This window comes from Oncorhynchus gorbuscha, linkage group LG12 (genome assembly GCF_021184085.1).
Source record: "Oncorhynchus gorbuscha isolate QuinsamMale2020 ecotype Even-year linkage group LG12, OgorEven_v1.0, whole genome shotgun sequence".
Classification (NCBI taxonomy): Eukaryota; Metazoa; Chordata; class Actinopteri; order Salmoniformes; family Salmonidae; genus Oncorhynchus; species Oncorhynchus gorbuscha.
Window position 1 is genome coordinate 34,043,686 of NC_060184.1, and position 26,514 is coordinate 34,070,199.

Consider the following 26,514-nt stretch of genomic DNA (forward strand, 5'->3'; position numbering starts at 1 on the left):
TAAGGCTCCGGTTAATTTGGCAATTTGGGACACGCCCTCCCCCCAAGTAGTCTCCGGAGACAATGGTGAATTTAAACTTCACAGGGATAATAACATTGACCTTATATGTGGATTAGAAGACATCACAAATCAGCAAGCCATTTTAAATACATTCATTTTCCTCAGTCTCAATCTTAACTATATAACCTAATTTGTTACCTGAAATGTAAGCATTAGAGAATTGAGTATTATACCTTGTTATGTACATAACTGAGTGAATTATGCTAATTTTCCAAGATATCACTGCAGGGACAACGTCATCTCTCAACCCTAGAATTGCTGCTGTGGGAGAGAGGTAGAGGGAGGAAGAGGCAGAAAAATGTCTCCATCTAGTGTTATCAAACCGTAACTGCAGCAGCACAGTAGAGCAAAGCCCCTTAATGGTACTACATACAGTCAGGGTCAGGGTCAATTCCATTTCCATTCACTCAATTCAGGAAGTAAACTGGAATTCCCATTCAAAATTGCCCTCATTGAAACATTAACTGAATTGACCCCAAACCTACATACAGTACATATACAAGTCCGGTTCCCCTTTCAACCAACAGCAAATATATATGACACAAACAAATTTAATTGTTCAAAAAAGGGAATTTAATGAGTAGTAGAAAACAAAAAAACAGAAACCATTTCAGCCTATGTCAAGCGATGTTGGCACTCTCCAGCGAGTGTGTGGTGAATGTTCTCCAGAGCTGAGGGAGTTTGAGGAGAGGTAAAAAAGACCCTAAGGGTTACCGTTGGTTCGCACATCATGTGTTCGCATCAAGGAGAGGTCACTAAGGGAGAGCCCATCTGTCTCTCACTACGGGGGGAAAGACGCACAAAAAAAAAACAGTAAACAGACAAAGGGGGTAAAAAAGGAGAAATCAACACAGCGGTTGGAAGTAAAACAGCTGGAGATGCTCGAGGGGAGCCCAGGTAGCCTGTGTGCGGAGAACACCTAGAACACTGTGGTCCTCTGGGTATCGTCCGCTCTCTCCACTCTCTCTCCTCTCTCTCTCCTCTCAAACGGAATGTCTCTGTGTGATCATGTAACGGCCGACGCCGTCTCCGCGGCTGCTCGTCTCTCCTATACCACAGCATACTGCTGATAGAGCAGCTCGCGGATTTTATAGTAGTCATCACACAGGCAGCCCTCCAGGCCGATGCGCCCTGCCTCCGTCTGTACAAGGGGGGGGGGGGGGAGGGGGGCGACACGGACAAGGGTTAGAGGGGTCACGCATAGTCACAACCACCCCTTAACATCCATAAATAGATGTGGAGTGGAGATGGAGTGGTGCTGACTTTAGTATGCAGCAGAAATGGTTTGTTTACACATAGGTTGCCCCTTCAGCCTACAAACTACTTATCACCGGTCAGGGCTGGGATTGGCTTATGCTGTCAAAGCGAGCTGAATTAACTAAATGAATGACTGTGGCTGTACTGTGGTGTGCTGGGGTAGAAGGACAGAGAGACGGACAACTCACCCTGCGGACGGCCACAATGTTGTTGCACACCAGCACTCCTCCCACAAACTCAGCCTGGATGCCTTCCCTCAGCAGCACCTGCTTGAAGTCGGACAGGCGGGGCTCGTTGATGAACACCGACTGGTGGCCTGGGATCTGTGAGTTAGACAGGGTGTGTATGGGTCAGATCAGTTGTATTCTACGGCTGCATTTACACAGGTAACCAAATTCTGATCTTTTTCCCCACTAATTGGTCTTTTGATCAGATGAGCCTGGGTAAACGCATCCTATGTGGATTAGTGGAACCACAACCATACAGTTTCTGTACATCTGATCTCAGATCAGTATGACTCTAAGGACTATGTTATCTTTTTTTTGCTCATTTACTGGCAAAAGAGCTGATCTGATTGGTCAAAAGACACAATTAGTGAAAAAAAGCTCAGAATTGGGCTGCCTGTGTAAATGCAGCCTTAGAAACAATATGAATGGACATTCAAAAATGTTACGGTGAAACATGAAACAAAATATTTTCTAAGGATTACTGTGGCATTTAGAGGAAATAATCAAACTGCAAATGACTTTGCTATTCCAACTATAATCCTACATGGCCACGTGCTGACCAACTGGCAGGTGTCTTCACTGACATTTTCAACCTCTTCCTGTCTGTAATACCAACATGCTTCAAGCAGACCACCATAGTCCCTGTGCCCAAGAGCACTGAGGTAACCTGCCTAAATGACTACTGATCCGTAGCACTCACGTCTGTAGTCATGAAAAGCTGGTAATGGCTCACATTAACACCATTATCCCAGAAACACGAGACCCACTCAAATTTGCATACCGCTCAAACAGATCCACAGATGATGCAATCTTTATTGCACTCCACACTGCCCTTTCCCACCTGGACAAAAGGAACACCTACAAGAGAATGCTATTCATTGACTACAGCTCAGCGTTCAACACCATAGTGCCCTCAAACCTCATCAATAAGCTAAGGACCCTTAGACTAAACACCTCCCTCTGCAACTGGATCCTGGACCATCCTCCAGGTGGTGAGGGTAGGTAACAAAACATCTGCCACGCTGATCCTCAACACCGGAGCCCCTCAGGGGAGCGTGCTCAGTCCCCTCCTGTACTCCCTGTTCACCCACGACTGCATGGCCAGGCACGACTCCAACACCGTCATTAAGTTTACAGACGACACAACAGACAGCCTATAAGGAGGAGGTCAGAGACCTGGCCGGGTGGTGCCAGAATAACAACCTATCCCTCAACGTAACCAAGACGAAGGAGATGATTGCGGACTACAGAAAAAGGAGGACTGAGCACGCCCCCATTCACTGGAGCTAAGCTGCCTGCCATCCAGGACCTCTACACCACATGGTGTCAGAGGAAGGCCCTAAAAATGGTCAAAGAATCCAGCCACCCCAGTCTTAGACTGTTCTCTCAACTACCGCAAGCCCAAAGGCTTCTCAACGGCTTTTACCCCCAAGCCATGAGACTTCTGAACAGGTAATCAAATGGCTAACGGACTCTTTGCATTGTGTCCCGTAAGTAAGCATTTCAACTGTTGTCTTTGGCGCACGTGACAAATACACTTTGATTTGATTATCTGTAGTGAACGTTTAGATCGAAACAGACACGTACGACACACACTTCCTTCTCCGGCTTTTTGATAACGTTAGCAAAATTCCGCAACTTCATGGCCAACACAAAACAAATGGAATGTGTTAGCTCATGTTCAAAGTATTTACCTTATTGAACACACTTCTGATCTTTGATCAGTTGAACTGAATGGACTCTGTGGAACCCCAACCATACAGTTTTTAATACTGGTAAATCTGACCTCCGATCAGTTGGACTCTGTGGATTAGTTCAGGGCTCGAGACAAACTTTTTGCACTTGTGGCACTGGTGTGAATCCAACTTTTTCAGTTGATGGCATCAGCACAAGATTTGGTCGCACCAATTTTTCACAGCAATAATGACCTGATCTGTGTCCCATAATGAACCTGCATTTCATATAGACCCAAGCTAATAATAACTAGCCAGCCACATTTTAAATTAGCATGTCCTTGCAGGGCTTGACATACACTAAATCATCAGAAGTATGTGGACACCTGCTCATTGAACACATCATTTGGGGCGGCAGGGTAGCCTAGTGGTTAGAGCGTTGGACTAGTAACCAAAAGTTTGCAAGTTCAAATCCCAGAGCTGACAAAGGTACAAATCTGTTGTTCTGCCCCTGAACAGGCAGTTAACCCACTGTTCCTAGGCTATCATTGAAAATAAGAATTTGTTCTTAACTGACTTGCCTAGTAAAACAAAAGGTTACATTTATTTAAATTTATTTTTTATTTTTTTATTTAAAAAATCATGGGCATCAATATGAAGTTGGTCCCCCCTTTGCTGCTATAACAGCCTCCACTCTTCTGGAACATTGCTGCGGGGACTTGTTTCCATTCAGCCACAAGAGCAATTGTGAGGTCTGGTCAATTGGGTTGAGGTCAGGGTTCTGTGCAGGCAAGTCAAGTTCTTCTACACCGATTTCAACAATTCTGTATGGACCTCGCTTTGTGCACGGGGGCATTGTCATGCTGAAACAGGAAAGGGCCTTCTCCAAACTGTTGCCACAAAGTTGGACACACAGAATCTTCTAGAATGTAATTGTATGCTGTAGCACTAACATTTCACTTCACATGAACTAAGGAGCCTAGCCTGTTCTATGAAAAACTTCCCCAGACCATTATTCCTCCTCCACCAAACTTTACAGTTAGCACTAAGCATTAAGGCAGGTAGCGTTCTCCTGGCATCCGCCAAACCCTGATTCGTCCGTCAGACTGCCATATGGTGAAGCATGATTTATCACTCTAGGGAACGCCTTTCCACTGCTCCAGAGTCCAATGGCGGCTAGCTTTACACCACTCCAGCCGACGCTTGGCATTGTGCATCTTGCGATCTTAGGCTTGTATGCAGCTGCTCGGCCATGGAAACCCATTTCAGGAAGCTCCTGACAAACAGTTGATGCGCTGACATTGCTTACAGAAGCAGTCTAGATGTTGGTAGAGAGTATTGCAACTGAGGACAGACTATTTTTACAAGCTACGTGCTTCAGCACTCGGTAGTCCCGTGAGCTTGTGAGGCTTACCACTTTGAGGCTGAGCCGTTGTTGCTAATAGATGCTTCCACTTCACAATAACAGCCCTTACAGTTGACAGAGCTCTAGCAGGGCAAGAAATTGGATATACTAACTTGTTTGAAAGGTGGCATCCTATGACGGTGCCATGTTGAAAGTCACTGAGCTCTTCAGTATGGACATTCTACTGCCAATATTTGTCTATGGAGATTGCATGGCTATTTGTTCAATTTTATACACCTGTCAGAAACGGGTGTGGCTGAAATAACAAAATCCACTAATATGAAGGGGTGTCCACATACTTTTGTATATTTAGTGTACATTGTTGTTAGGATGGAAAAAAAATAAAACCTTTTTACTCAATCTCAATACTAGTGGTATTGGTAGCGATTTATAAGTCACTCTACAGTTGTATGTGTCACGCCTTGGTCATTGTATTTTGTGTTTTTGTTATATGTTTGGGTAGGCCAGGGTGTGACATGGGTTTATATGTTGTTTTCATATTGGGGTTTGTAGTATTTGGGATCGCGGCTAATTAGGGGTGTTGTATAGGCTTGGCTGCCTGAGGCGATTCTCAATCAGAGTCAGGTGATCCTCGTTGTCTCTGATTGGGAACCGTATTTAGGGAGCCATAGTTTCGCTTTGTATTTCGTGGGTGTTTGTTCCTGTCTCTGTGTTGTAGTCACCAGATAGGCTGTAATTAGTTTCACGTTCCGTTCTGTTGTTTTTGTATTTAGTTTCAGTTATTTCATGTACCGCGATTCTTTCATTAAAGTTATGAGTAATCTACACGCTGCATTTCGGTCCGACTCTCTTCTTTCAACAGACGAACGCCGTTACAGTATGGCCCTATAAAATCAGTTTTATCTTTTGGTAAATTCCATTTTCCCGGTTTCATGATCCAGGTTTCAGAGATTTTTTTTCTTTCACTCTCATAATCACACTTTTTGTTCATAGAAAAAAAAAACTAAAATGTGATGTACCAAGTCCACAACAACGCTTAAACCACATCAGAGGTGGAGAGGTCTGTGAACAATAATACAAATAAAAAAGGTTACAATGTACAGTGTAGGCTACACGTGACGGCTGAGTTTGCAAAACAAATGCCCCGTGATCGATACAAATCATCATAAAATGATTGCCAGGTAGGCCTACTTTGCATTCAACATTTAATTGGTATGTTTTTTTGAGAAAGCCTTTAGACATTTTCATTCATACAGTGCATGACGACCGAATCGCACATCGCAAAAGATTCAACCAAGACATTGTCCCAAACGTTTTGAATACCTGGTTTGCATACCCATTGCTGTTTGATTAAAGGAAATTGTGAACCAAAAACAGACGTGATCAGCGAAATCTTCCTTAACTGGCACCCTCTGTAGTGCAACTTCAACTTCATAGCTTCTTTACATCTGATCTCAGATCAGCTTGACTCTATTGACTGGGGACTCTGTAGAACCCGAACCTATATATTTTCTAGGGCTGGGGATTGCCAGGGACCTCACAATCTGACATTGTCACGATCCTTCTGTGCCGATACCATATGCATTGCGGTTTGATACTTCGACTGTGCTGCGATTTGATGTCTCAAACATATTGCTCACTATAAGTCTGCTGCAGAGAAACTACTTATTAAAAAGAAGATTAGAGAACAAACTATTGGATGAAAAAGTTGGCACAGCTATCACTAGCTAACATTATCTAGCTAAATCAAATACATGCTATTTTTATACAAATCAACACTTAAGAGTCAAATATCAATATAATGTCATCCAAAAATAATATTGCGATTTGTAACTATCAATTTTTTCCCCCATCACTAATAATTTCTATACATATAACCTCAGATCAGTTTTACTCTGTGAGCTCCCTTCTCTCTGTTGCTAAATTAGCCACAGGCTAGCTTTCTTCCTGTGCATTGTGCTGCTCTTTGTGTCTATTGTCATATCAATCAAATGTATTTATAAAGCCCTTTTTTTTACAAAGTGCTATACAGAAACCCAGCCAAAAACCCAAACAGCAAGCAATGCAGATGTAGAAGCATTGTGACTAGGAACAACGCCCTAGAAAGGCAGGAACCTAGGACGAAACCTAGAGAGGAACCACTCAACCTATCATTTCCCTCTCTGAATTAAACACGGTCCCGGGATCAACACTAGTCTCCCTCTCCCTCGGGTCAGCCCTCTCCCATCCTCTTTCACTGAGGACAAAGCCACCTCATTTTACCCTCTTTCTAGCTCCTCTCTCTCCCTTTGTCTGAACTAAGGGATTACAGCCAACCCTCCCCTATTCTGTGCCCTCCCCTCCGTCTATACACAGTATATCTCGCTACAGTACATCTCCTCTTCCCCTCCATCTCTCGCTCTCTCACCTCGTGGGTGGGCAGGGGCTCCAGGGTGGGGATGACGTCACTCTCCTCCGACGGCTCGCGCACGTCCTCGCCAAACAGCGTCTTCATGGCGCGCTGCTGAGCCACCACACTATGGTCTGGGGTGCCGTCGTCAGCAGGGGTCACGTCCATGGCCAGCTCGCCATCCTCCACGGCCTCCTCGCCAGCTCCCTTTTCACCCTTCACCATGCCCTCCTCGGGCAGCACGCCCGTGTCCACCTTGACCACGCGCATGTCCAGCACGCCGTCAATCCACGCCAGCTCCGTGTCCTTGGCGCGGCAAAACTGTAGTGAGCTCACCAGCGAGTCTTTCAACCGCACCTGGGCAGGAAGAATAAAATATTTAATGTATACATGACAGAAAGTGCTTAAGCTTAACATTTAAAATGTTATTGCACACAAACAAACTGCTTAACTGGGTCCTCTGTAGCCCAGATGGTAGATCACGGCGCTTGTAATGCCAAGATAGTGGGGTTCGATTCCCAGGAATACCTGTACGGTATATTTATGCACACACGACTGTAAATCAAATGGCATAGATTATAATAATATTATTATTAACCTTATACACAATTGACCCACTGTCAAGTTACACAATTCTAAGATTACCTTGGGTTAAGATGACCTGGGTTAAATTAGTTGCAGTTACTTAAGCACATCATCATTCTGATTGGTGAATTGTGATAACACAACATTCTATGTCAATTATTCACAATCATATAGGGCATGAGTCAATCTGTCCCAAAATATTTTAAATTAGCATGGCATTTTGTATAAAATTTGAACCCGACTGACCTGGTAGATGTGTGTCTCACTGGTTGCGTCCACAGTCTCCTGCAGCTTAGGTGTGTAGACCTTAATGTCCTTGGTGAAGGCCTTGCAGGACTCGGCCAGGTCCAGGCTGGCCTCGGGAGGGCCGTGCACGATCACCAGCTGCCGCGGCTTCATCTGATTGATGATCTTCTTGATAGAGTCGCCGTCTGAACGCCCCTCGTAGTCGATGTACGTCACCCTGGCTCTGCACAGAATGATCAGATAAGAATTTATCATTTCTCAATATTGAATTAAGATATTCATTTTAAATTGATGTAAAAAAATATATATATATTCTATCAGCGGTATACAATCTGGCAGTCCGCAGACCCCTTATTTTCAGCAAAAAAATTATAATATTTGATTTCAACGTTTTTATGAATATTGCTAGCAACAAAATAAACACATTTTGAATTACATACCTACAGTAGAAAAGAGGAGAATATGTTATTTCTAATGATACAAACTCTATCTCTTAACACTGAGCAAATTACACTCACAGGAGTATCTGACATAGGATTGAAAAAGCACCTGCAAATAGGCCACCAAGTGCCGCTGGCTGCTGTTAAGCCGCTAAACAGCTACTCTTAGCAAAAATGTGTTTGAGTTACCTTTCGGGCTAATAGGCTGTTAGAGTTTACACTTCCTATTCAAATTATGTGGGGAGATCAAAATATATATATATATATATATATATATATATACATGTTTTTTTTTAAACGATCTACCAAAGCAAATAAAATAAGAATAAAAAACATGACTTTTACAGGCCATTATCATTCCCTTGACGACAAGACATGTGAATGTTTTCTCTCTTGCTAAAGTATGATGGGGGTGGGTCGCCAGTTTGCCTGAGAGGGGGTCCCTGATAATATTAGAGAAAAATACTAAGGTGCTTTTAATATTATGCGCAAATTAAAATAACTATAGTCTTGGCATATCCACAAGGATCATTAAACGTACACGTTTCAGCACCATGTGTTCCTTGTAAGTCATTACAATATAAAAATGAATCATATTGTTTTTGTTGCATTGAGAGGCTCACTGAAGAAGTCTGCTTTCAATTTAGGTGGGTAGGTCCACTTACTTGATCTCCAGGTTCTCTGTAGTGGAGGTACACTTGGTGGGTACTTTGGATGAGGAGTCCTGGTCCATGGGTTCGTCTCCTTTGGCCATGCCCGACTCCAGCTTGTTCTTCTCCTCCTCTGTGGCCTGGAGCTCTGGTACCAGGAAGTCCTCCGGCCTGGAGACAGTCATTAATTAATACATCATCGTGTGAAGTTTGCTCTGCTTCAACAAAAAATCCATAGCTCATTATTCAAAGGGGTTTCTACCGAGGTAAAAGACAGTCTTGTGTAGAGCATTTTTACACTTCTGTGCCTCCCGGACAGTACTGGCGCTGATATTTTCCTTGTCCAGCATCTATGGTTGATGCATAACCAGGTCAGCACAGCTCAGTTTAGATCAGCGTTTTAGTGTGAAAAGGGTAATAGTTTAATGACTACAGTACCTGATGATCTCTCCGTACTCATCCCATTTGACCCTCTCCTCGTGGGTGGGGAACATGGGGTAGGACTTCTTGGCCTGTTTGAAGAAGCTGCCCTTGCGGACGCCGTCTCCCTTCATCATCAGGTCGTGGTGTTTGGTCTTCACCATCGCCGGCAGCTCCAGGTCATCCTCCATGTCGCTCTCGTCACTGGAGTCCACATCCACTCTGAGAGACACAAATATATTAGACTCACACACACAATCTTGCTGTGTTTCTTCATCTCAAAAACAAACATCTTCGTTCCCGGAGACCAACTTCATGAATCTGCATAGTATGTCCTCCACGCACACATGCGCGTAACACACACACAGAACAATACCCATGTCTGGGAATATTATTCACGGTGCCCAAATATTGTAAATAAGTTGAGGCCCAAAACACACAGTGTCAGTGACTCACTCTTTTTCTTGTTCAAGTTTTTTGGCAGCTTCCTTCTTCATTCTCTCTTTCTCCAGGTATTCTTCCAGCTCCCTGCCTTCCAGCTTCACCCGTTTTCTAATCTGTCAACATGACAAGAAAATGAAATGGAGAAAAAAACGGGGGGGGAACAGTGCGAATGCCAGTGACACATCAAGCTGTTCCACGCTTGAGTTGAGACGGAAACAGAGACAGGAAGAGCCCTAGGGAGATGCTGCACCAAAATAAATAAATCCAAAAAGCTATCAGTCGGAGCCAAAATGGCCGCACAGCTGCTCTTCTATTTTTTTGGGTTCCCCAAATAGTAACGGATCCAAATGTAATGTCCCAAGAAGAAGTTACCCCGCCAAAATAATGCAAAAGTTACATTTGAACTTCAATCCATGAGGGGAGAGTGCAAGAGACAGTCAACTAATAAGGCAAGCGTGCCAGGTTGTGCTGGTGTACCATGGTGTAATATCAAGGTACCAAAACGTCATGACACTTACAATAACATTATAGAATACTGTAGTACCATTTCATATGATACTACCAACTTTTTCAGCCCTAACGATATTAAGAACCTGCTGGTGCCGGTTACAACATGTTTAGAAAGTTAGTTTGGTTTATAAATTCAGTTCAATTGAGGCAACAGCCACTTGTATATGCAGGTCCAATATCCACTTCCCTTTCAAGCGCATATCACCTGTGTGAGCTGGAACCAGCCAGCCGCATCCCCTACCAGTGCTCACTCACCTGCTTCACTCTGTCCGCGCGTCTACTCCTCTGTCCGCGCGTCTACTCCTCTGTCCGTTTTATTTACCCCCAATATAATTGAACCGCGATGGCGAGCAGGGATGCAGACCCAGACCCTTATGAGTCTTTTGTTGTTAGAATTGTACATTTGTTACATTGGATTAGTGCGCAAAGCTGATACATAGTATAATTTCATCGCCTGTTATAACAAAGAGCACGGACCGGTCTGAGTAGACTTTGCAAGCTCACCGTCATGCAGACTCGGAGTGTCAGGGAGGGAAAATGGAGCACCGCTTTGCGACAAGCATGTTTGCAGCTTTACAGCAACAAAATAAAACCTTGTCTCTAGCCTAAACATTTTAATAAAATAAGACCCATATTACCAGAGATGCCTTTTATTCTTTCTATCGGGGTTCGCGCGCATTTCACATCGTTTCACAAACCATGTCGCAGGACGTTTTAAACTAATCCCGGGTCGCTAATTATTGATTTGATAACAGTGTTCAGTCATGTACCCTAGCTAGCTAACAACCTGGTAACTTGACAGTAGGTTTAGGCAAATTTGATTGGCACAGGAAGAAAGGAAAATGTATAATTCATATAAGGCCTAACTAATGTAAGCCTAAACTATATCAAACATCTATGTTTATCTGGTCCTCCTTACATTCTGTTTGGTGTCTTAACGTTTGGAAAATTGGAAGCAGTGTGTGTATGTGAAAGAGAGAGAGTGTTGTGTGTTTATGAGAGTGAGTATGTGTTAACTGAAGAGGAAAGAAGGTTCCATGCAGTATTTTCTCCACACTGACACAATGACATGCAGATCATTATACAGTATTTTCTCCTTACTGAAACTGACATGCAGATCATTCTGCAGTATTTTCTCCTTACTGACACAATGACATGCAGATCATTCTGCAGTATTTTCTCCTTACTGACACAATGACATGCAGATCATTATGCAGTATTTTCTCCTTACTGACACAATGACATGCAGATCATTCTGCAGTATTTTCTCCTTACTGACACAATGACATGCAGATCATTATGCAGTATTTTCTCCTTACTGACACAATGACATGCAGATCATTATGCAGTATTTTCTCCTTACTGACACAATGACATGCAGATCATTCTGCAGTATTTTTTTACTGGCACAATGACATGCAGATCATTATGCAGACTGGCACAATGACATGCAGATCATTCTGCAGTATTTTCTCCTTACTGGCACAATGACATGCAGATCATTCTGCAGTATTGTCTCCTTACTGACACAATGACATGCAGATCATTCTGCAGTATTTTCTCCTTACTGACACAATGACATGCAGATCATTCTGCAGTATTTTTTTCTGACACAATGACTTGCAGATCATTATACAGTATTTTCTCCTTACTGACACAATGACATGCAGATCATTCTGCAGTATTTTCTCCTTACTGACACAATGACATGCAGATCATTCTGCAGTATTTTCTCCTTACTGACACAATGACATGCAGATCATTCTGGAGTATTTTCTCCTTACTGACACAATGACATGCAGATCATTCTGCAGTATACTGACACAATGACATGCAGATCATTATGCAGTATTTTCTCCTTACTGACACAATGACATGCAGATCATTATGCAGGTATATCATAGGAGGTATATCACCTGAATTGAGGAGGACGGGCTTGTGGTAATGGCTGGAGCAGAATGAGAGGAATGGTATCAAACACGGTTTCTATGTGTTTGATGCCATTCCATATTCCTTCTTCCCATTCCTCCAGCCAAATCACAGGAATGCCTTTGCATTTATTAGCAAATCAGCCATTCGATGCAGCATTATATTATACACTTAACAGTGTGACGTTAAATTCAATGTGTTGTATTGAGTAGAAGTGTGAATTTCAGTGACAGGTTTTTGGAGAAGGTTTAGAATACGTGAACAAGCGTCCGGGGGACGGGGCGAACAGGATGCTAAGCCACCAATTTTTTTCCACCATGGCATCGCGATACTACTCGGTATTGTGATCCTTGGCCTGGTATCCTACTGTTTGTAATATTTGGGAATCGTGACAAGCCTAGTAATGAAACGTGAAGCGGCGGGCCGCGTACAACCAACTGAGTTGGACAGCGAATGAGGCTGAAAATATTTGAGCAATTAATTTTCTTCATTTCAATTGGACTATTTCTTCCTATTTAAGAAACACAGACTTGGCCTACCTGTTTGACAGACACATTTATGCTTTCCATAGATTTGTCGGTATCCAAATCCTCCAATAAAAAAAGGACCCCGATTACATAAAGCGTTCTATAACGATGCTCAACACTGATGCCTTACATTACAGACAAGCTTTATAAAATGCACGCAAAATATCTGACAGACGCATATGGTTTCTCTCTATGACATTTTGAAGCTGTGCTACGACCTACATTTGAAAGGGACAAAAAAAAATGAATTTGCTAACCTGTCACTCTAAGCTAAACATTTATTGCATCTGTCGGGATGCTGTCTGGGTGGAAAGTTAACTTTTGAAAAGTAGGCTACCATGCTTAGAGTCATAAGGACGTCCCAGACGTCATTATTTGCAAAAAGCAACAGTTTCGTAGCGAAAAAGAAAACACTCTGGTTTCACATTGGAGAAATATGGTAAGAAGCATATTTCTGGGACCTCTTCTCTTCCCTTAAACTTCTACTTTTACTAGCCACCTTTGTTTTGAGAGCGTCATTTTCTCTTGATTGCAAGATGATTCTCCCCAATCAACGCATAAAAATATATTTTAAAAACTAATTTAGTAAAGACATTTTTGATTATATCAGTGTAATCAGATAGAAATGATTATGTTATTGTCATTGAATTGACTATAGACACTTAACAAAAATATAAAAAGCAGCAAGAGCTGCCAGATCCCAGAAGTGTTGCATACCCTCAAATCGTATTGCTCTCAAATGTGGAACACAAATTCCTTCACATCCCTGTTAGTAAGCATATCAATAAGCAGATTAAATGGCATGATCATTACACAGGTGCACCTTGTGCTGGGGACAATAAAAAAGGCCACTAAAATGTGGAGTTGTCACACAACACTATGCTACAGACGTCTCAAGTTTTGAGGGAGCGTGCAATTGGCATGCGGACAGGAGGAATGTCCACCAGACCTGTTGCCAGAGAATCTAATGTACATTTCACTACCATAAGCCGCCCTCCAACGTTGTTTTAGAAGTTTTGGCAGTACATCCATCCGACTGTACAACCGCAGACCATGTGTATGGGGACATGCGGGCGAGTGGTTTGCTGATGTCAACGTTGTGAACAGAGGGCACCATGGTGGTGGTGGTGGGGTTATGGTATGGGCAGGCATAAGCTACAGACAACGAACACGACTGCATTTTATTGATGGCAATTTGAATACACAGGGATACCGTGACAGAGATCCTGAGGCCGATTGTTGTGCCATTCATCAGCCGCCATCACCTCATGTTTCAGCATGATAATGCACAGCCCAATGGTCACAAGGATCTGTACACAATTCATGGAAGCTGATATACAGCAGCTTCACACAGCCATTGAAGAAGAGCAGGCCCCAATCAACAGCCTGATCAACTCTATGCAAAGGAGTGTCACACTGCATGAGGTAAATGAAGGTCACACCAGATACTGCCTGGTTCGCTGATCTATGCCCCTACCTTTTTTTAAGCTATTTGTGACCAATTAATGTATATCTGTATTCCCAGTCATGTGAAATACATAGATTAGGCCACATTTATTTAAAATTGACAGATTTCCATATTTGAACTTTAATTCAATAAAATCTTTGAAATTGATGCATGTTGCGATTATTTATGTCCATTATACTAACCAGATATGTTAAAGGCCCAGTGCAGTCAAAATCGTGATGTTTTATATACATTTCTGAGGTTGGAATAATACTGTGAAAATTATGATAATGCCCTTTTAGTGTCAGAGCTGTTTCAAACTTTATTCCTGTTTAAGGTGGGAGGGAGTTTTGGCCTTCAATGGTGACATCACCAAGCGGCAAATTAGTTAATAGACCAAGAAGAACGTTCCAAACCTCTGCCAATAACAGCAAATGTTCAGTCTTTCCCTCCCTACTCAGACCACTCAAAAACAGTCATAGCAAACATCTTGCTTGAGAAATTGCCCTTTGCTGAGAAACTAAACTTGTTTCTGTTTGACCATGATAATTGAAAACACTCTAAGTAAGGTACTTATTGTTACACAGAAATGATTTGATTGAGATAAAAAAAAAATGACTGCATTGGACCAATGGTGTCCAATTTGTAGTGTAGGCTTATGAATTGGGCTGCTATTACACTAATTATGTTCTGACCCGTTGACTACTAGCCCAGAAAAATTCCCCCGAAGGCAAACCTAGTTGCAGTCCCCTGTCCTAGTCTCACCTCCAGGTCTAGCATCTTCTCCCCGGGGTTATCGATGAGGTAGCGGCCCAGGGTGCCAGGCGTGGTGCGGTAGGTGAGGATCACTGAGTTCTTGGCCTCCTGGCACCACTGGATGAAGAGCTCGCGGGAGAAGCCAGACTCCAGGTCGGGCTGGCTGCAGAGCACCACCTTGGGGCTGGGCACACGGGCTAGGTCGGCCAGGCTGTGGCACAGGGACAGGTGGCGGAACTGGAAAGGGTTGTTGCGCTTGTCCTCGAAGCAACGCATCAGCTTGTCACTCATCCACTCCACCTGTAGGGGGAGAATATAACAGGCAGAATCACGTCTCTTGTTAACGTGCCTATTACAATGACAGGATAATCACACAATATTAATAATATAATAATAATAATAATATATGCCATTTAGCAGACGCTTTTATCCAAAGCGACTTACAGTCATGTGTGCATACATTCTACGTATGGGTGGTCCCGGGAATCGAACCCACTACCCTGGCGTTACAAGCGCCATGCTCTACCAACTGAGCTACAGAAGGACCATGCGCCATGTGTTACAACATTGAGAAAAAATATTAAATCCATCCCACAAAAGTCAATCGTTGTAATATCTTTCACAAAATGTATGACCGAGCAGTGAGCACTATTGAAAAGTAAACATCAGCACAAAGTTGATCACATCTCCTCATGGTGAGTGAGCTAGATACCTGGGTTCAAATATTTTATATTATATATCTTTCAAATACTTTAGCTCTGCTTCACTGAGCTTGCACGGTGCAACTGGACCAATGGAACAATCCCAAAAGTGCAAACCCCACCCATCTGGCACTGCAGGCAGGCTGAAACAAACACTTAAAACTATTTTAAAGATTGTCTGGTACTGTGTGACCATGCAATGAAAAGGGTATTCGTGTGGCCGAGACCTGAGACTTGGAGAACTCCACCACGTTGTAGCTGACGTTGTTGAGCAGGGCCAGAGAGTAGACCCCGAGACCGGCGTCCTTCGTCCTCCAGATCTGGTCCAGCAGTTGAGCCAGCTCAAGCACACGGCCCGCCGTATCCACGGCAATCAGCACGTTGCCGTCACCACGTAGCGTCTCCATCACATTGGCTGAAGGGGGAAATGATTGGTGGGTTAGACATTTTTTAAATATTCAACGTTTAGGTATTACTGTAGCCTGGGCCCAGATCTTTTTGTGCTGTCTAGCCATGGCCATGGTGTGACAGTGACCACAGGAGTTGGCAAGACAGCATAAAATATTTGTGATCAGGATAGCATTACTGCACACATGAGTGAGAGTTGATTAACTTACTGAGAAGCTGCTCGTCCCTTTGTTTGCGACGCGGCTGCACATATGTAGCGTTAAAGGAGTCTGTGATGAGCAGAGAGGGACGACTCACCGACTCCAATGTACACCCATTCAGGTGGCTGGAGGAAAGATATACAATATGTTGGGGGACCAACTTCATATTGATGCCCATGATTTTGAAATTAAATTATGTTTGATGAGCAGGTCTCCACATATTTTTGATCGTGTAGTGTGCCTGAATGTCAAGCCCTGCAAGGACATGCTAATTTAAAAGATGGCTAGCCTTTATTAGCCAGGTTCTATATGAAATACAGGTTCATTATGGGACACAGGTCAGGTCATTATTGCCACGCAGCTGTTTCAGGTTGATGCGGCCAATTCCATAATAATGCCCATGATTTTGGAATGTGATGTTCGATGAGCAGGTGTCCACATACTTTTGGTCATGTACTATACCTTGAAGGTTCAGCAGCAAAATAAACATGCACTATCCAGTCTCTACTCACATCTCTCGCTTGTGGTTGAAGTCCACCGCGTAAACAATTTCCTCCTCCCCATCCTTCACAATCTTCCAGATGGTCCCACCGATCATGTGACCAGCAGGAAGTGGAGTGATGGACAGACCGTGTCCTTTCCCTGTCCAGAAGAGTAAAAAGGTTGTTTGAACCAGTGTTTCAGCTATAACAAGGAGGTTACTCAATAGAAATATGATCATTCAATCACTATGTAAGACTGATACATGTTTTACTGACCTTTCAGATTTACAATCTGGGAGTACTTCAACTGCTGGATTTTATCAAAAGCGCAGTCTACATCATCCAGGGTGAACAGGTTGAAGTCCTCTGTGTTGTTGCGCGACTACCAAAACAACAGATCCCAATTGTGAGAATAGTTTTACAGTGCACGGTCACCTCTTGTTCAATAGGACATCACCCACATCCCCTAGCCTGGTCCCAGATGGGTTTGTGCTGTCCTGCTGAGTTGGCAAGACATCACAAACAGATCTGGGACCAGGGTAACATACCCCTGCCTTTACCTGATACAGGTCATACATGAACATCTGACCCATCTTGTAGACGGGGATGGTGGCGTAGATGGGGCAGTTGAGGCCCAGCTTGCCCACGGCGTAGGGCAGAGCCCCCAGGTGCAGGGGGTCAGGATGGGAGAGGAGCACCGCATCAACCTGGTGGACATACCTATTGAGAAGGGGAATGGCCCGTAAGAGATCTGATTGACAGGGATAAGTTCTAGTTGCTGACTTCAGGAATCAAAGACAATGTCTAGATAGCGTAGATCAGTGATTCTCAATCCGTACCTCCAATCACATTTTGCTCTGCACATGTGCCCCTTCATGTGTAACCAATCATTAGGCCTATGTTCTGAGTCTTACCAAGTACTCCCTTTGGATAGGCCATGTACCCCATTGAGAACTACTGTGTGTTCTACCTTTTCATGGCATCAATAATGTCCATAGAGAAGCTCTCATCCCAGCCACAGTCCAGGAGGAAGCGGAACTCATCCACCTGCAGCAGGTAGCAGAGGGCAGACTCCTCCTGCACCCCTGACACAGCGGTCAGTTTGATAATAGAAGTCATTCTCCTCAGCTGTCATACTGCAGGGACAAGACCATTACCTAGTTATCAACAAGATGGCTATATATTTCGAGCCACTTTCACATGCAGAAAATATGACTGACGACGAACAGGTCTGCAGGTCTGATCTTTATAATAATGTGAACAGACATGGTCCATGAACGGTACATGGACATGATACACTTACACAGCAATTCTTAACACTACTCATCATACAGAACTAGTTAGAGAAGCCATGCTATCTATTGTATATTTGCAGTCCAAGCTAGCTAACGTTAGCTAGCATGCTAAGTTGGCCATCAGACTAATTGTCCTATAAAAATGGGCCATAGAGTAACATACCATAAAGTGCTATATAATATTTCACAAAAACTGAGCAAAGAAATCAATAACATGAACAGTCTAACATTACGGCATTTTCAGCAACGATTGTCAACACGTCTTTCAATGAAGCGGAAGCTTGCCGCTGAAAATGTGAGAGGTCACTGGGGAGGTACCATCAAGTCATATTTATCGCATCGTGAATAGAATAACTTTTATTTTCAAAGAAGAAAGCACCAGTTTTTTTACATTGAAATTATCCCCCAGACGAATGTTCTAATATTCTGAAGTTGAAGTCATATTGAATTAAACTGTGTTTTTTAATGATTCATTGTTAAAAGGCAACAACACCATTTTAGAGCAGGTGGTAGGGTCCAACGTCCTCTGAGAGCCAGTGAGCAAGAGAAGTCGAAGGCCAAGACTAGGTAAAATGTCACTTTTTTATGCCTTCCTATAAATTCGTTATTAGTTTGACGTCGTTATTAGTATTTCTATAGCAGTGCAATAGTTCAAATATATATATATAATTCAATTGCAACATACTGTATAATTATTGTGTGATGAATCGAGGCATATTGTTTGCGAGCTAACGATGTTAGCTGGTCCTATTGAGTCCATGCTTGTCAGCTAGCTTGCTGGTTTAGATTAATAACACAGATATGGTAATAATTTCAACGATAGTTGACGATAGCTATTAGCTAGTTTTAAAAAATAGTTACCGGTAGCTACCGGAATGAATGTATTTGCTGATGCAGTTGTGGGCACAAACTAGCTATGATAACCAGCTGATATAGCTAGCTATTTCCAGATTTGAGCAAATACACTCATTGTCAGAAATTGAATATTTGCTGATAGCAGTTGTGTGGACACTATCTATGGTAACCAGTTGATATACAGTACCAGTCAAAAGTTTGGACACCTCATTCCATGAGGTTTCTTTATTTGTACTATTTTACACATTGTAAAATAATTGTGAAGACATCAAAACTATGAACTAACACATACAGAATCATGTGGTAACCAAAAACAGTGTTTAACAAATCCAAATATATTTGAGATTCTTCAAATAGCCACCCTTTGCCTTGATGACAGCTTTGCACTCTTGGCTCTGTTGCATACTGGGTACATATTCAATGGTCGGCAGTGGAAATGTGTTAAAAGTCAAGGGGTCTGAATACTTTCCGAGGGCACTGTGTTATATATACACATACACTTTTATCTAAAAGATACTTAGTCATTTGAGCATACATTTGAAGTATGGGTGGTCCCGGGACTCCAACCCACTATCCTTTTAGCACGATGCTCAAAAAACTGAGCAACAGAGGACCACATAACATTTGGTTTTTAGTGACAGTTTTGGGCATGCATTTTGAAGCATCCTGTCATAGGCCCTACCACTCCCATTGTTTCAATAGCGGCGGTGCTAAGGCTAGCTGTGGGGTAAGTAAAGGCAACTAAGCCATATTCTCTATCATTTTCTCTTAGGATCAATGGATGAAACACTGTCGATAAAATTAAGTATATAGTAGCCACCATTTGCCTTGACAGCTTTGCACAGTCTGCATTCTCTCAACCAGCTTCACCTGGAATGCTTTTCCAACAGTGTTTGAGTTCCCACATATGTTGAGCACTTGTTGGCTGCTTTTCCTTCACTCTGTGGGCCAACTCATCCCAAACCATCTCAATTTGGTTGAGGTCAAAATGCCCTTACACAGTCTGGAGGTGTTGGGTCATTGTCCTGTTGAAAATAAATAAGTCCCACTATCTGCAAACCAGATGGGATGGCATATCGCTGCAGAATGCTGTGGTAGACATGCTGGTTACGTGTGCCTTAAATTCTAAATAAATCAGACAGTGTCGCCACCAAACATCCCCACACCACCTCCATGTTTCACGGTGGGAACCACACATGCGGAGCTCATCCGTTCACCTACTCTGCATCTCACAAAGACACAGCAGTTGGAAAAATCTCAAATTTGGACCCATCAAATCAAAGTTTATTTGTCACGTGTGCCGAATACAACAGGTGTAGTAGACCTTAGTGAAATGTTTACTTACAGACACTAACCAATAGTGCAAAAAAGGTATTAGGTGAACAATAGGTAAGTAAAGAAAGAAATAAAACAGTAAAAAGACATTTGAAAATAATAGTAGCGAGGCTACATACAGACACCAGTTAGTCGGGCTGATTGAGGTAGTATGTACATGTAGATATGGTTAAAGTGACTATGTATATATGAACAGAGAGTAGCGGTAGTGTAAAAGAGGGGTGGGTGGGAGGACACAATGCAGGCAGCCAGCCCGGTTAGCCAATGTGGTTTTTGCAACTAAATTTCAAAGTTCTTAATTTTCTGGGTTGACTGACCTTCATGTCTTAAAGTAATGATGGACTGTCGTTTCTCTTTGCTTATCTGAACTGTTCTTGCCATAATATGGATTGTCTTTTACCAAATAGGGCATCTTCTGTTTACCAACCCTTCCTTGACACAACTGATTAGCTAAAACGCATTCAGAAGGAAAGAAATTCCACAAATTAACTTACGGCACACATGTTAATTTAAATTAATTCCAGGTGATAACCTCATGAAGCTGGTTGAAAGAATGCCAAGAGTGTCATGAAGGCAAAGGGTGGTTACTTTGAAAAATCTCAAATATAAAATTTTAATTTAACACTTTTTGGTTACTCCATGATTCCATGTGTTATTTGATGTCTCTTATTCTACATTGTAGAAAATGGTAAATAAAAACCCTTGAATGAGTAGGTGTCCAAACGTTTGGCTGGTATTGTAGCTATTTCTAGAATTTAGCAAATGTGCAATTTGACAAATTTGCTAGATTAAACTACTGTGGCTAGCTAATTGACTGCCAAATGTTATGACGTTCATCCTTTACCAACTGCTTATGAAATTGACATCAGAAAGAGTGGTATGCTAAGTTATGCTGCACCAAAGATTTTTTTATACAATTTGGTTGCATGCAGTAATCTAAAAACGTGTGTCACCAACAGGAAGTATGGTGAACTTTGCTGCCCTGATGCGTGACCATTGGGTTAACATATTTGTCCCCCTTGGCTTTGTTATCGGGATCTACATGGACAGAGCACAGGACCAGAAGCTGACCGCTTTCAGGAACAAAAGCGCATTGTACAGCAGGTATAAATCTGCAGCACCCACACCGATACTATAGATGCGAACCATACTGTGCTGGCACAGATTTATTTAAGCAACTGTAGTGGATGTGAAAACAGGCCAGTATAGCTTGGCCCCAGTGTTTGTATGCTTTAATGTCTAGATACTGCCATGCCTGATATTCCTAGAAATAATCTAAGTGGGTTCTAATGGTTCTCTGAATTTTCTCCTCTATAAAAAGGGAGCTGAAGCCTGGCGAGGAAGTCACCTGGAAGTAGACCCACCTGTCGTGGAATATTTATTGTGCATTAGTCACATCTCCTGTTGTGATTGACATTTTCTGGATGGTCTTCAAATCAAGCACCCAGATACGTTTCATTCACTGTATCAACCAATAAACATGCCCTGTTGTCATCTTAACCAATAAACATGCCCTGTTGTCATCTTAACCTCTAGTCATTTGTGATTTAAGTATACACAACTATAGCTATAAGACAAAGTTGGACATTAGCAACACAAACAAGGAGTGTTTTACACCAATATGCAAGTAAGTTTAATTCAATACTTACTGAACAAGGGTAACATAGTAATAGAGCTGAAATAGCTATTTTACAAACAGTTTTTGAAGATTTTAGATGAATTTGTTGTAGAGGGCAATGCTGATGGACTACTGAGTAAATGACCGCTGTCCTAAAAATCGGAACAATTCTACCTACACATAATAGTGAAGTGAATGATGCTGGCATGGCAGACATTTATTTTGAAACTCTTCAGGATTGCTGCAGAGGTTCTGCAGTGTGAATAAGCCCTCTCTTAAACAGCAGCTCAGCCAAGGACACCTGGAAGAGCAGGGAATTACATCTTTAAGAAAACTGCAGTGCAGAGACCAACACTGTATATCATCAAGGCTTGACCATGCACTACAGAGATGCGTATGTGGTTAGAATTTATGCAGAAGAAAGCATACATGTTTTAGTAATGTTGCATAACATGTTGAGGAAACACACCTTGTCCTCAGCCAACTTGCATGGCAAGCTGCCCACTGTCACAAACTTTGGATATGCATGGATCAGAAACTCCATGGCATCAGTGTGCTGAAAGAGTTGCATCATAAAGGTCATCACTGCAGTGCACCATATCAGACAGGCACACTCACTGCTATATTAGCAAAGCAATTACAGAGACCCAAACATTCATACCTCTGCTTTTATTTCAACACTCTTGGGCTCCTCCTTGTGGTAGACTCTGGAGTTGTCGGCAGTGTAGTAAAGCCAAACTGCTTCTCCATCACTGCATAACCTGCAGGGGCACAAAGGAAAGTCATGGTCTTTTCTGGAAAGGTCAACCCTTTATAGCCATGCTTTTGTTTAATGCTGAGAGCTACCTGGCGATTCCAGAACGGACGAGTCTGACTCTGATCTGGCCTCTGATGGCCACACCCATGTCCACCGGCTCTCCATTCTCCCACCTGGAAGGAGCTCCCTGGACACTGCTGGCCCTTTCCTCTGGATAATCATCAGAATCATTTAAACTGGCGGAGTCACTTTAAAAAGTGTGACATTTTAGAGTAAATATTTACATTGAGTCATTTAGCAACTATTATACACAGTGACTTACAATAAGTGGTTTCAACTGAAGGTAAAAACAACCACTTATCACAATTTCAAGTAAAACCTTGTGGTACCTGCGGTAAGCATAGGGGGGAGACAGTCATGGATATAGCCCCTAGCTTTCTGATCCACAGCAGCATCCACAGGGGCAAAGGTTGATAGCTTCTTCATCAGACCCTCTATTCTGGATAGGAACTGGGCCCTGCGTGGATCCTCCTATACGTGCACAGGTAGATTGAGGGTCGTTACGAGGGTGCAACGTTACAGTATGTTCCGGTAGAAATAGATTTTGCAGAACAGATGTTCTTTGCAATGGGGCATAGGCGTCAGCTCTGTAGCGTTTCTATCTTCAAACGTGTCACCCTTCTAAAAACACCCCTGCTGAGGGTGGGTGCTTCAAGGTTGATTGTACATTTGAAACCAGGCACAGATAAATGGTGGCATCTGAAGTACCTTGTCTGAGTTCTGCACCCCCATGTATGTCAGGTAATCCACAGGCAGGCCTCCTCTGAAGTCCACATCCTCCTCCATGGCCATCTCTAGGGCTGCTGGTACCACCTGTCAAATAGATAATGTTCTACATCATACACAATACAAGCCTATACTTACAAGTAAATGCATTTTTTTGTATGGACATGCCATATTGTATAGCCTGCAATATTTTCAGTTGTTTTCTTACTCAAAGTGTAAATGTATTTATTGATACAAAATTAGACAAAGAGCTGGACGCTGTCCCATACAAGGAATGCATAGGATAAAGCAGGCTAATAACAAACCTTTGCCAGTAAGTTTCCCCAACTGTTCCTCTGGTAAGATGAGACAGTGATGTGGAGGGAGTGAGCATCCGACAGGCAGTCCCCCTGGTGGATGAACCCTCGGGGGAAGTAGAGGAGGTCCCCAGCCTCCAGGACTGCCTCCAGGATGGGCTTCCCGATCTCTGAGTGGCTAAAGTTAGCTGGAGGAGGAATACCAAGCCATCTGTAAGGAATGAGCCTGAGGTACAGGGGAGTGATCTGTCATGCTTATTGTCTATTCATAGGCACAACAGTGGACAAAAGATTACTTACGACTGGAAACGATAGGCAAGACCTCATTTTCTGACCTGAAAAGTGACAGGAAACACACATCCCACAAAATATATTTGTTTCTCAGCAGAGTTTACTGACATGAATCAAGTTCAAAATGGGTTGATGGTGCTGATCACCTTTTTGGGAATTGTACTGAGAAACTAGTCACCTGGGGTTGTAAACTCTCCAGTGCTTCTTCCCTTCCAGCTGAACCACAAAGGCCTCAATATCATCGTAATGTGGAGCAAAGCCCTGTGTTCCTGGAGGTGTCAAATACCTGGGGACGCAAAATACATTTTTACTGAAATGTCATGAGGAAGTGCATCAGCATGCGGTAAGAATACAACAGAATAGTTTGTCCTCCCAGGAGGAAATTATGTTCACTGTCCCATACATGTTCAATAACTTTCAATGTTGTGTGAGAGCATCTCACTGGTAAGATAGATTGTCAGAGAGGGTGACTCACATGTTGGCTCCTGCCATGCTGCCAAAGTGCTCCTGGAGGATGGACAGCACATTCCACACAGTGGAGGAGAAGGCCTGGGGGTTAAGCATACGCAGCGAGCAACCACTCTGGACAACATGGAAGACAACAGGTTGGGTTTCAATATTATGTTGAGGTACTTAAGACTTCTAACTAAAACATGTTACACGGCCATTGGTATGATCTAACCAACACCTGCTCACACTTTGTAAATGAAACTTGACAATCAGTAGACTTTCACTTGGCTTTTTACCTCATAGAAGTCCCATACAGTGAATGGGAGAGCCCTCCCTGGAGGATTGTGTGTCTCTCTTTTGCCGTTTCTGTAGCTGGTGACATCCAGGTTCACCCCATACTGAACGTCATCCTGAAAATATCAATAGGAAAAACCTTACTTGAGCAACAAAAATTACACTAAACACAGAAGATGTGTAGCTAGTCGTGACACCTTACCCGTCTTAAAATGCGATCAAACTCTGCTGTGGAGAACAGTCCCGTATAATAGTCTGGATTCTGACGTTTGATCAAAACTGGCTTCTTTTCCCATGCATCTCTATAAGATCAAGGAAGTCAATAGTTAACAAAGGATATCTTCCTGTGCAATCGACTACAATACTGTACTGTGAAAAGCTACACTGACATCATTACCTGAAGAAACTCTTGGAGGGAATTGGGTGGATGAGCCACTGGAAAAGTTTGCTGGCTCTCACCCTGCTGTTGCTGACTTTAGCCAGGTCACTCAGCAGAGCATCTAGTGCCACTCCGCTAATCTCTCCACACTGTACCTCCTGCATGCAACCAGACAATCAGCATGTTTAAGGGGTTCAGTTTGACCAGCGAGGCACAGAATAGCTTATATTGATCACAATCAGTTGAGCTATCTGGGATGCAAAGTGATTGTAGAGCAGCGATTCTGCTCAGTCTGAATACAATGTAGTTTATCTCAAACACATACAATGACTGAAAAACCCAGGGAACCACCGTCAAACAATTACATAGGCTATATGCTGATGCCCCAAACTAACCTCTGCCAGTCTCTCCACCCTCTCCTCTCTCTGTGCCACTTGTTTGACCTGCTTGCCCATCCGTTTCCTTTTGGTCTTTTTGATGGATTTGGGGGTCTGGATACCATTTTCCTTCTGCTTCTTTGCTGTAATCTACAAAAGCATCCAGTAGGCAGAGGCAGTCAGGCATGAAATGGTATTAGGCAATCAACAGTCAATTGCTCAGATGCATATTGCAATAGTATATTAAACAGATGTTCCTTACTTATATACACATTATGGAAGACGCCAACTTCAAAATACATACATTTGCTAGCTACTTCAGTTGATTTGTCAACACAGTTGACGTTTGCCGGCAAAATAGGACACTAAAAATTGGAAGCGAGCAAACACTAGTAGTAATAACATAACCCAAAGTACCTTCACAGATGATATTTTAACCTCAGGAGTCGATGCTAATAGCGCTTTTTGGTACAATTCAAAAGCTGACACATGTTTCTTCTCCATGTTGTCGAATATTTTCTCATTCCTGACGTCATCAATAGTGCGACAACAGGGATATTCTCACGGGTATTTTATCGCTACATTCTCTATTGCATCTGGATTAAAACTGAACGTTTCTACATGTAAAATCTTATGTTTATATGACTCTGGTGATAAAGACAGAAAATATTCCTGTAAACGACTATGTTAAATATTTAGGAATACATCTGTCAAAAAAACACTTAGACAACATATGAATGCCAGTCCTAAAATTAAGAAAACCAATAATATTTTTTTATAATTACAAAGGTATCTGTCTATACTTGGGAGAGTGATTCTGTCCAAGGCAGATGGACTGTCTCGCTTTGTGTACCCCTCATTATCTTTATTAGTAAATCCCTCTACCTCTAAAGAGATCAACAAGACCTTTCTTGACTTCATCTACAAAAATAAATCTCACATACTAAAAAGTCAGTCCTCTCAAATTAAAGAGCTGAAGGAGGTCTGGAAGTATTGCATTTTGTTGACATAAATAACACTTTCAAGATCACTTGGTTGAAAAGATGTTTGGTCAATACAAAATC

At 42.6% G+C, this 26,514-nt stretch overlaps 3 protein-coding genes across 5 annotated transcripts; 1 reads left to right on the forward strand and 2 right to left on the reverse strand.

The window, feature by feature from the left end:
* Window positions 1–610: 610 nt before the first annotated feature.
* On the reverse strand, window positions 611–18,329 carry LOC123990906 (cleavage and polyadenylation specificity factor subunit 2-like). 3 transcript variants are annotated; one of them, XM_046291915.1, is made up of 15 exons: window positions 18,176–18,329; window positions 17,688–17,853; window positions 17,278–17,437; window positions 16,994–17,099; window positions 16,748–16,877; window positions 16,245–16,360; window positions 15,855–16,042; window positions 14,936–15,226; window positions 9,770–9,870; window positions 9,332–9,535; window positions 8,909–9,064; window positions 7,804–8,026; window positions 6,991–7,329; window positions 1,506–1,640; window positions 611–1,201 (listed from the first exon to the last, which is right to left on the reverse strand). In XM_046291915.1, exons 2-15 carry the CDS (start codon window positions 17,834–17,836, stop codon window positions 1,109–1,111), a joined length of 2,391 nt encoding a protein of 796 aa, XP_046147871.1. In that variant the 5' UTR covers window positions 17,837–17,853; window positions 18,176–18,329; the 3' UTR covers window positions 611–1,108. The 3 variants fall into 3 exon arrangements, with proteins under 3 accessions (XP_046147871.1, XP_046147874.1, XP_046147872.1); XM_046291918.1 differs by having other exon boundaries at window positions 18,246–18,323; XM_046291916.1 differs by having other exon boundaries at window positions 18,241–18,302.
* Window positions 18,315–21,731, forward strand: LOC123990908 (NADH dehydrogenase [ubiquinone] 1 beta subcomplex subunit 1-like). The gene is made up of 3 exons (XM_046291920.1): window positions 18,315–18,579; window positions 21,162–21,306; window positions 21,524–21,731. Exons 2-3 carry the CDS (start codon window positions 21,167–21,169, stop codon window positions 21,558–21,560), a joined length of 177 nt encoding a protein of 58 aa, XP_046147876.1. The 5' UTR covers window positions 18,315–18,579; window positions 21,162–21,166; the 3' UTR covers window positions 21,561–21,731.
* Window positions 21,568–26,002, reverse strand: LOC123990907 (ribosomal oxygenase 1-like). The gene is made up of 15 exons (XM_046291919.1): window positions 25,868–26,002; window positions 25,469–25,600; window positions 25,092–25,231; window positions 24,897–24,996; window positions 24,697–24,810; window positions 24,426–24,532; window positions 24,129–24,236; window positions 23,960–23,994; window positions 23,669–23,847; window positions 23,346–23,450; window positions 22,967–23,108; window positions 22,667–22,787; window positions 22,482–22,581; window positions 22,290–22,376; window positions 21,568–22,121 (listed from the first exon to the last, which is right to left on the reverse strand). The coding sequence occupies exons 1-15, from the start codon at window positions 25,952–25,954 to the stop codon at window positions 22,053–22,055; spliced, it is 1,626 nt and encodes a 541-aa protein (XP_046147875.1). The 5' UTR covers window positions 25,955–26,002; the 3' UTR covers window positions 21,568–22,052.
* Window positions 26,003–26,514: the final 512 nt, after the last annotated feature.

Excerpts from the sequence above, each read along its gene's own strand:
- LOC123990906 (XM_046291915.1), bottom strand. The coding sequence starts at position 17,836 with ATGACTTCTATTATCAAACTGACCGCTGTGTCAGGGGTGCAGGAGGAG. Across the intron at positions 17,438-17,687 it reads ATTATTGATGCCATGAAAAG|GTATGTCCACCAGGTTGATG; the intron begins GTAGAACACACA and ends CCTTCTCAATAG. Across the intron at positions 1,202-1,505 it reads ACATTGTGGCCGTCCGCAGG|ACGGAGGCAGGGCGCATCGG; the intron begins GTGAGTTGTCCG and ends CCCCTTGTACAG.
- LOC123990908 (XM_046291920.1), top strand. The coding sequence starts at position 21,167 with ATGGTGAACTTTGCTGCCCTGATGCGTGACCATTGGGTTAACATATTT. Across the intron at positions 21,307-21,523 it reads AAAAGCGCATTGTACAGCAG|GGAGCTGAAGCCTGGCGAGG; the intron begins GTATAAATCTGC and ends CTCTATAAAAAG.
- LOC123990907 (XM_046291919.1), bottom strand. The coding sequence starts at position 25,954 with ATGGAGAAGAAACATGTGTCAGCTTTTGAATTGTACCAAAAAGCGCTA. Across the intron at positions 24,533-24,696 it reads CTGTATGGGACTTCTATGAG|AGTGGTTGCTCGCTGCGTAT; the intron begins GTAAAAAGCCAA and ends CATGTTGTCCAG. Across the intron at positions 22,122-22,289 it reads GCAAGTTGGCTGAGGACAAG|GTGTCCTTGGCTGAGCTGCT; the intron begins GTGTGTTTCCTC and ends CTGCTCTTCCAG.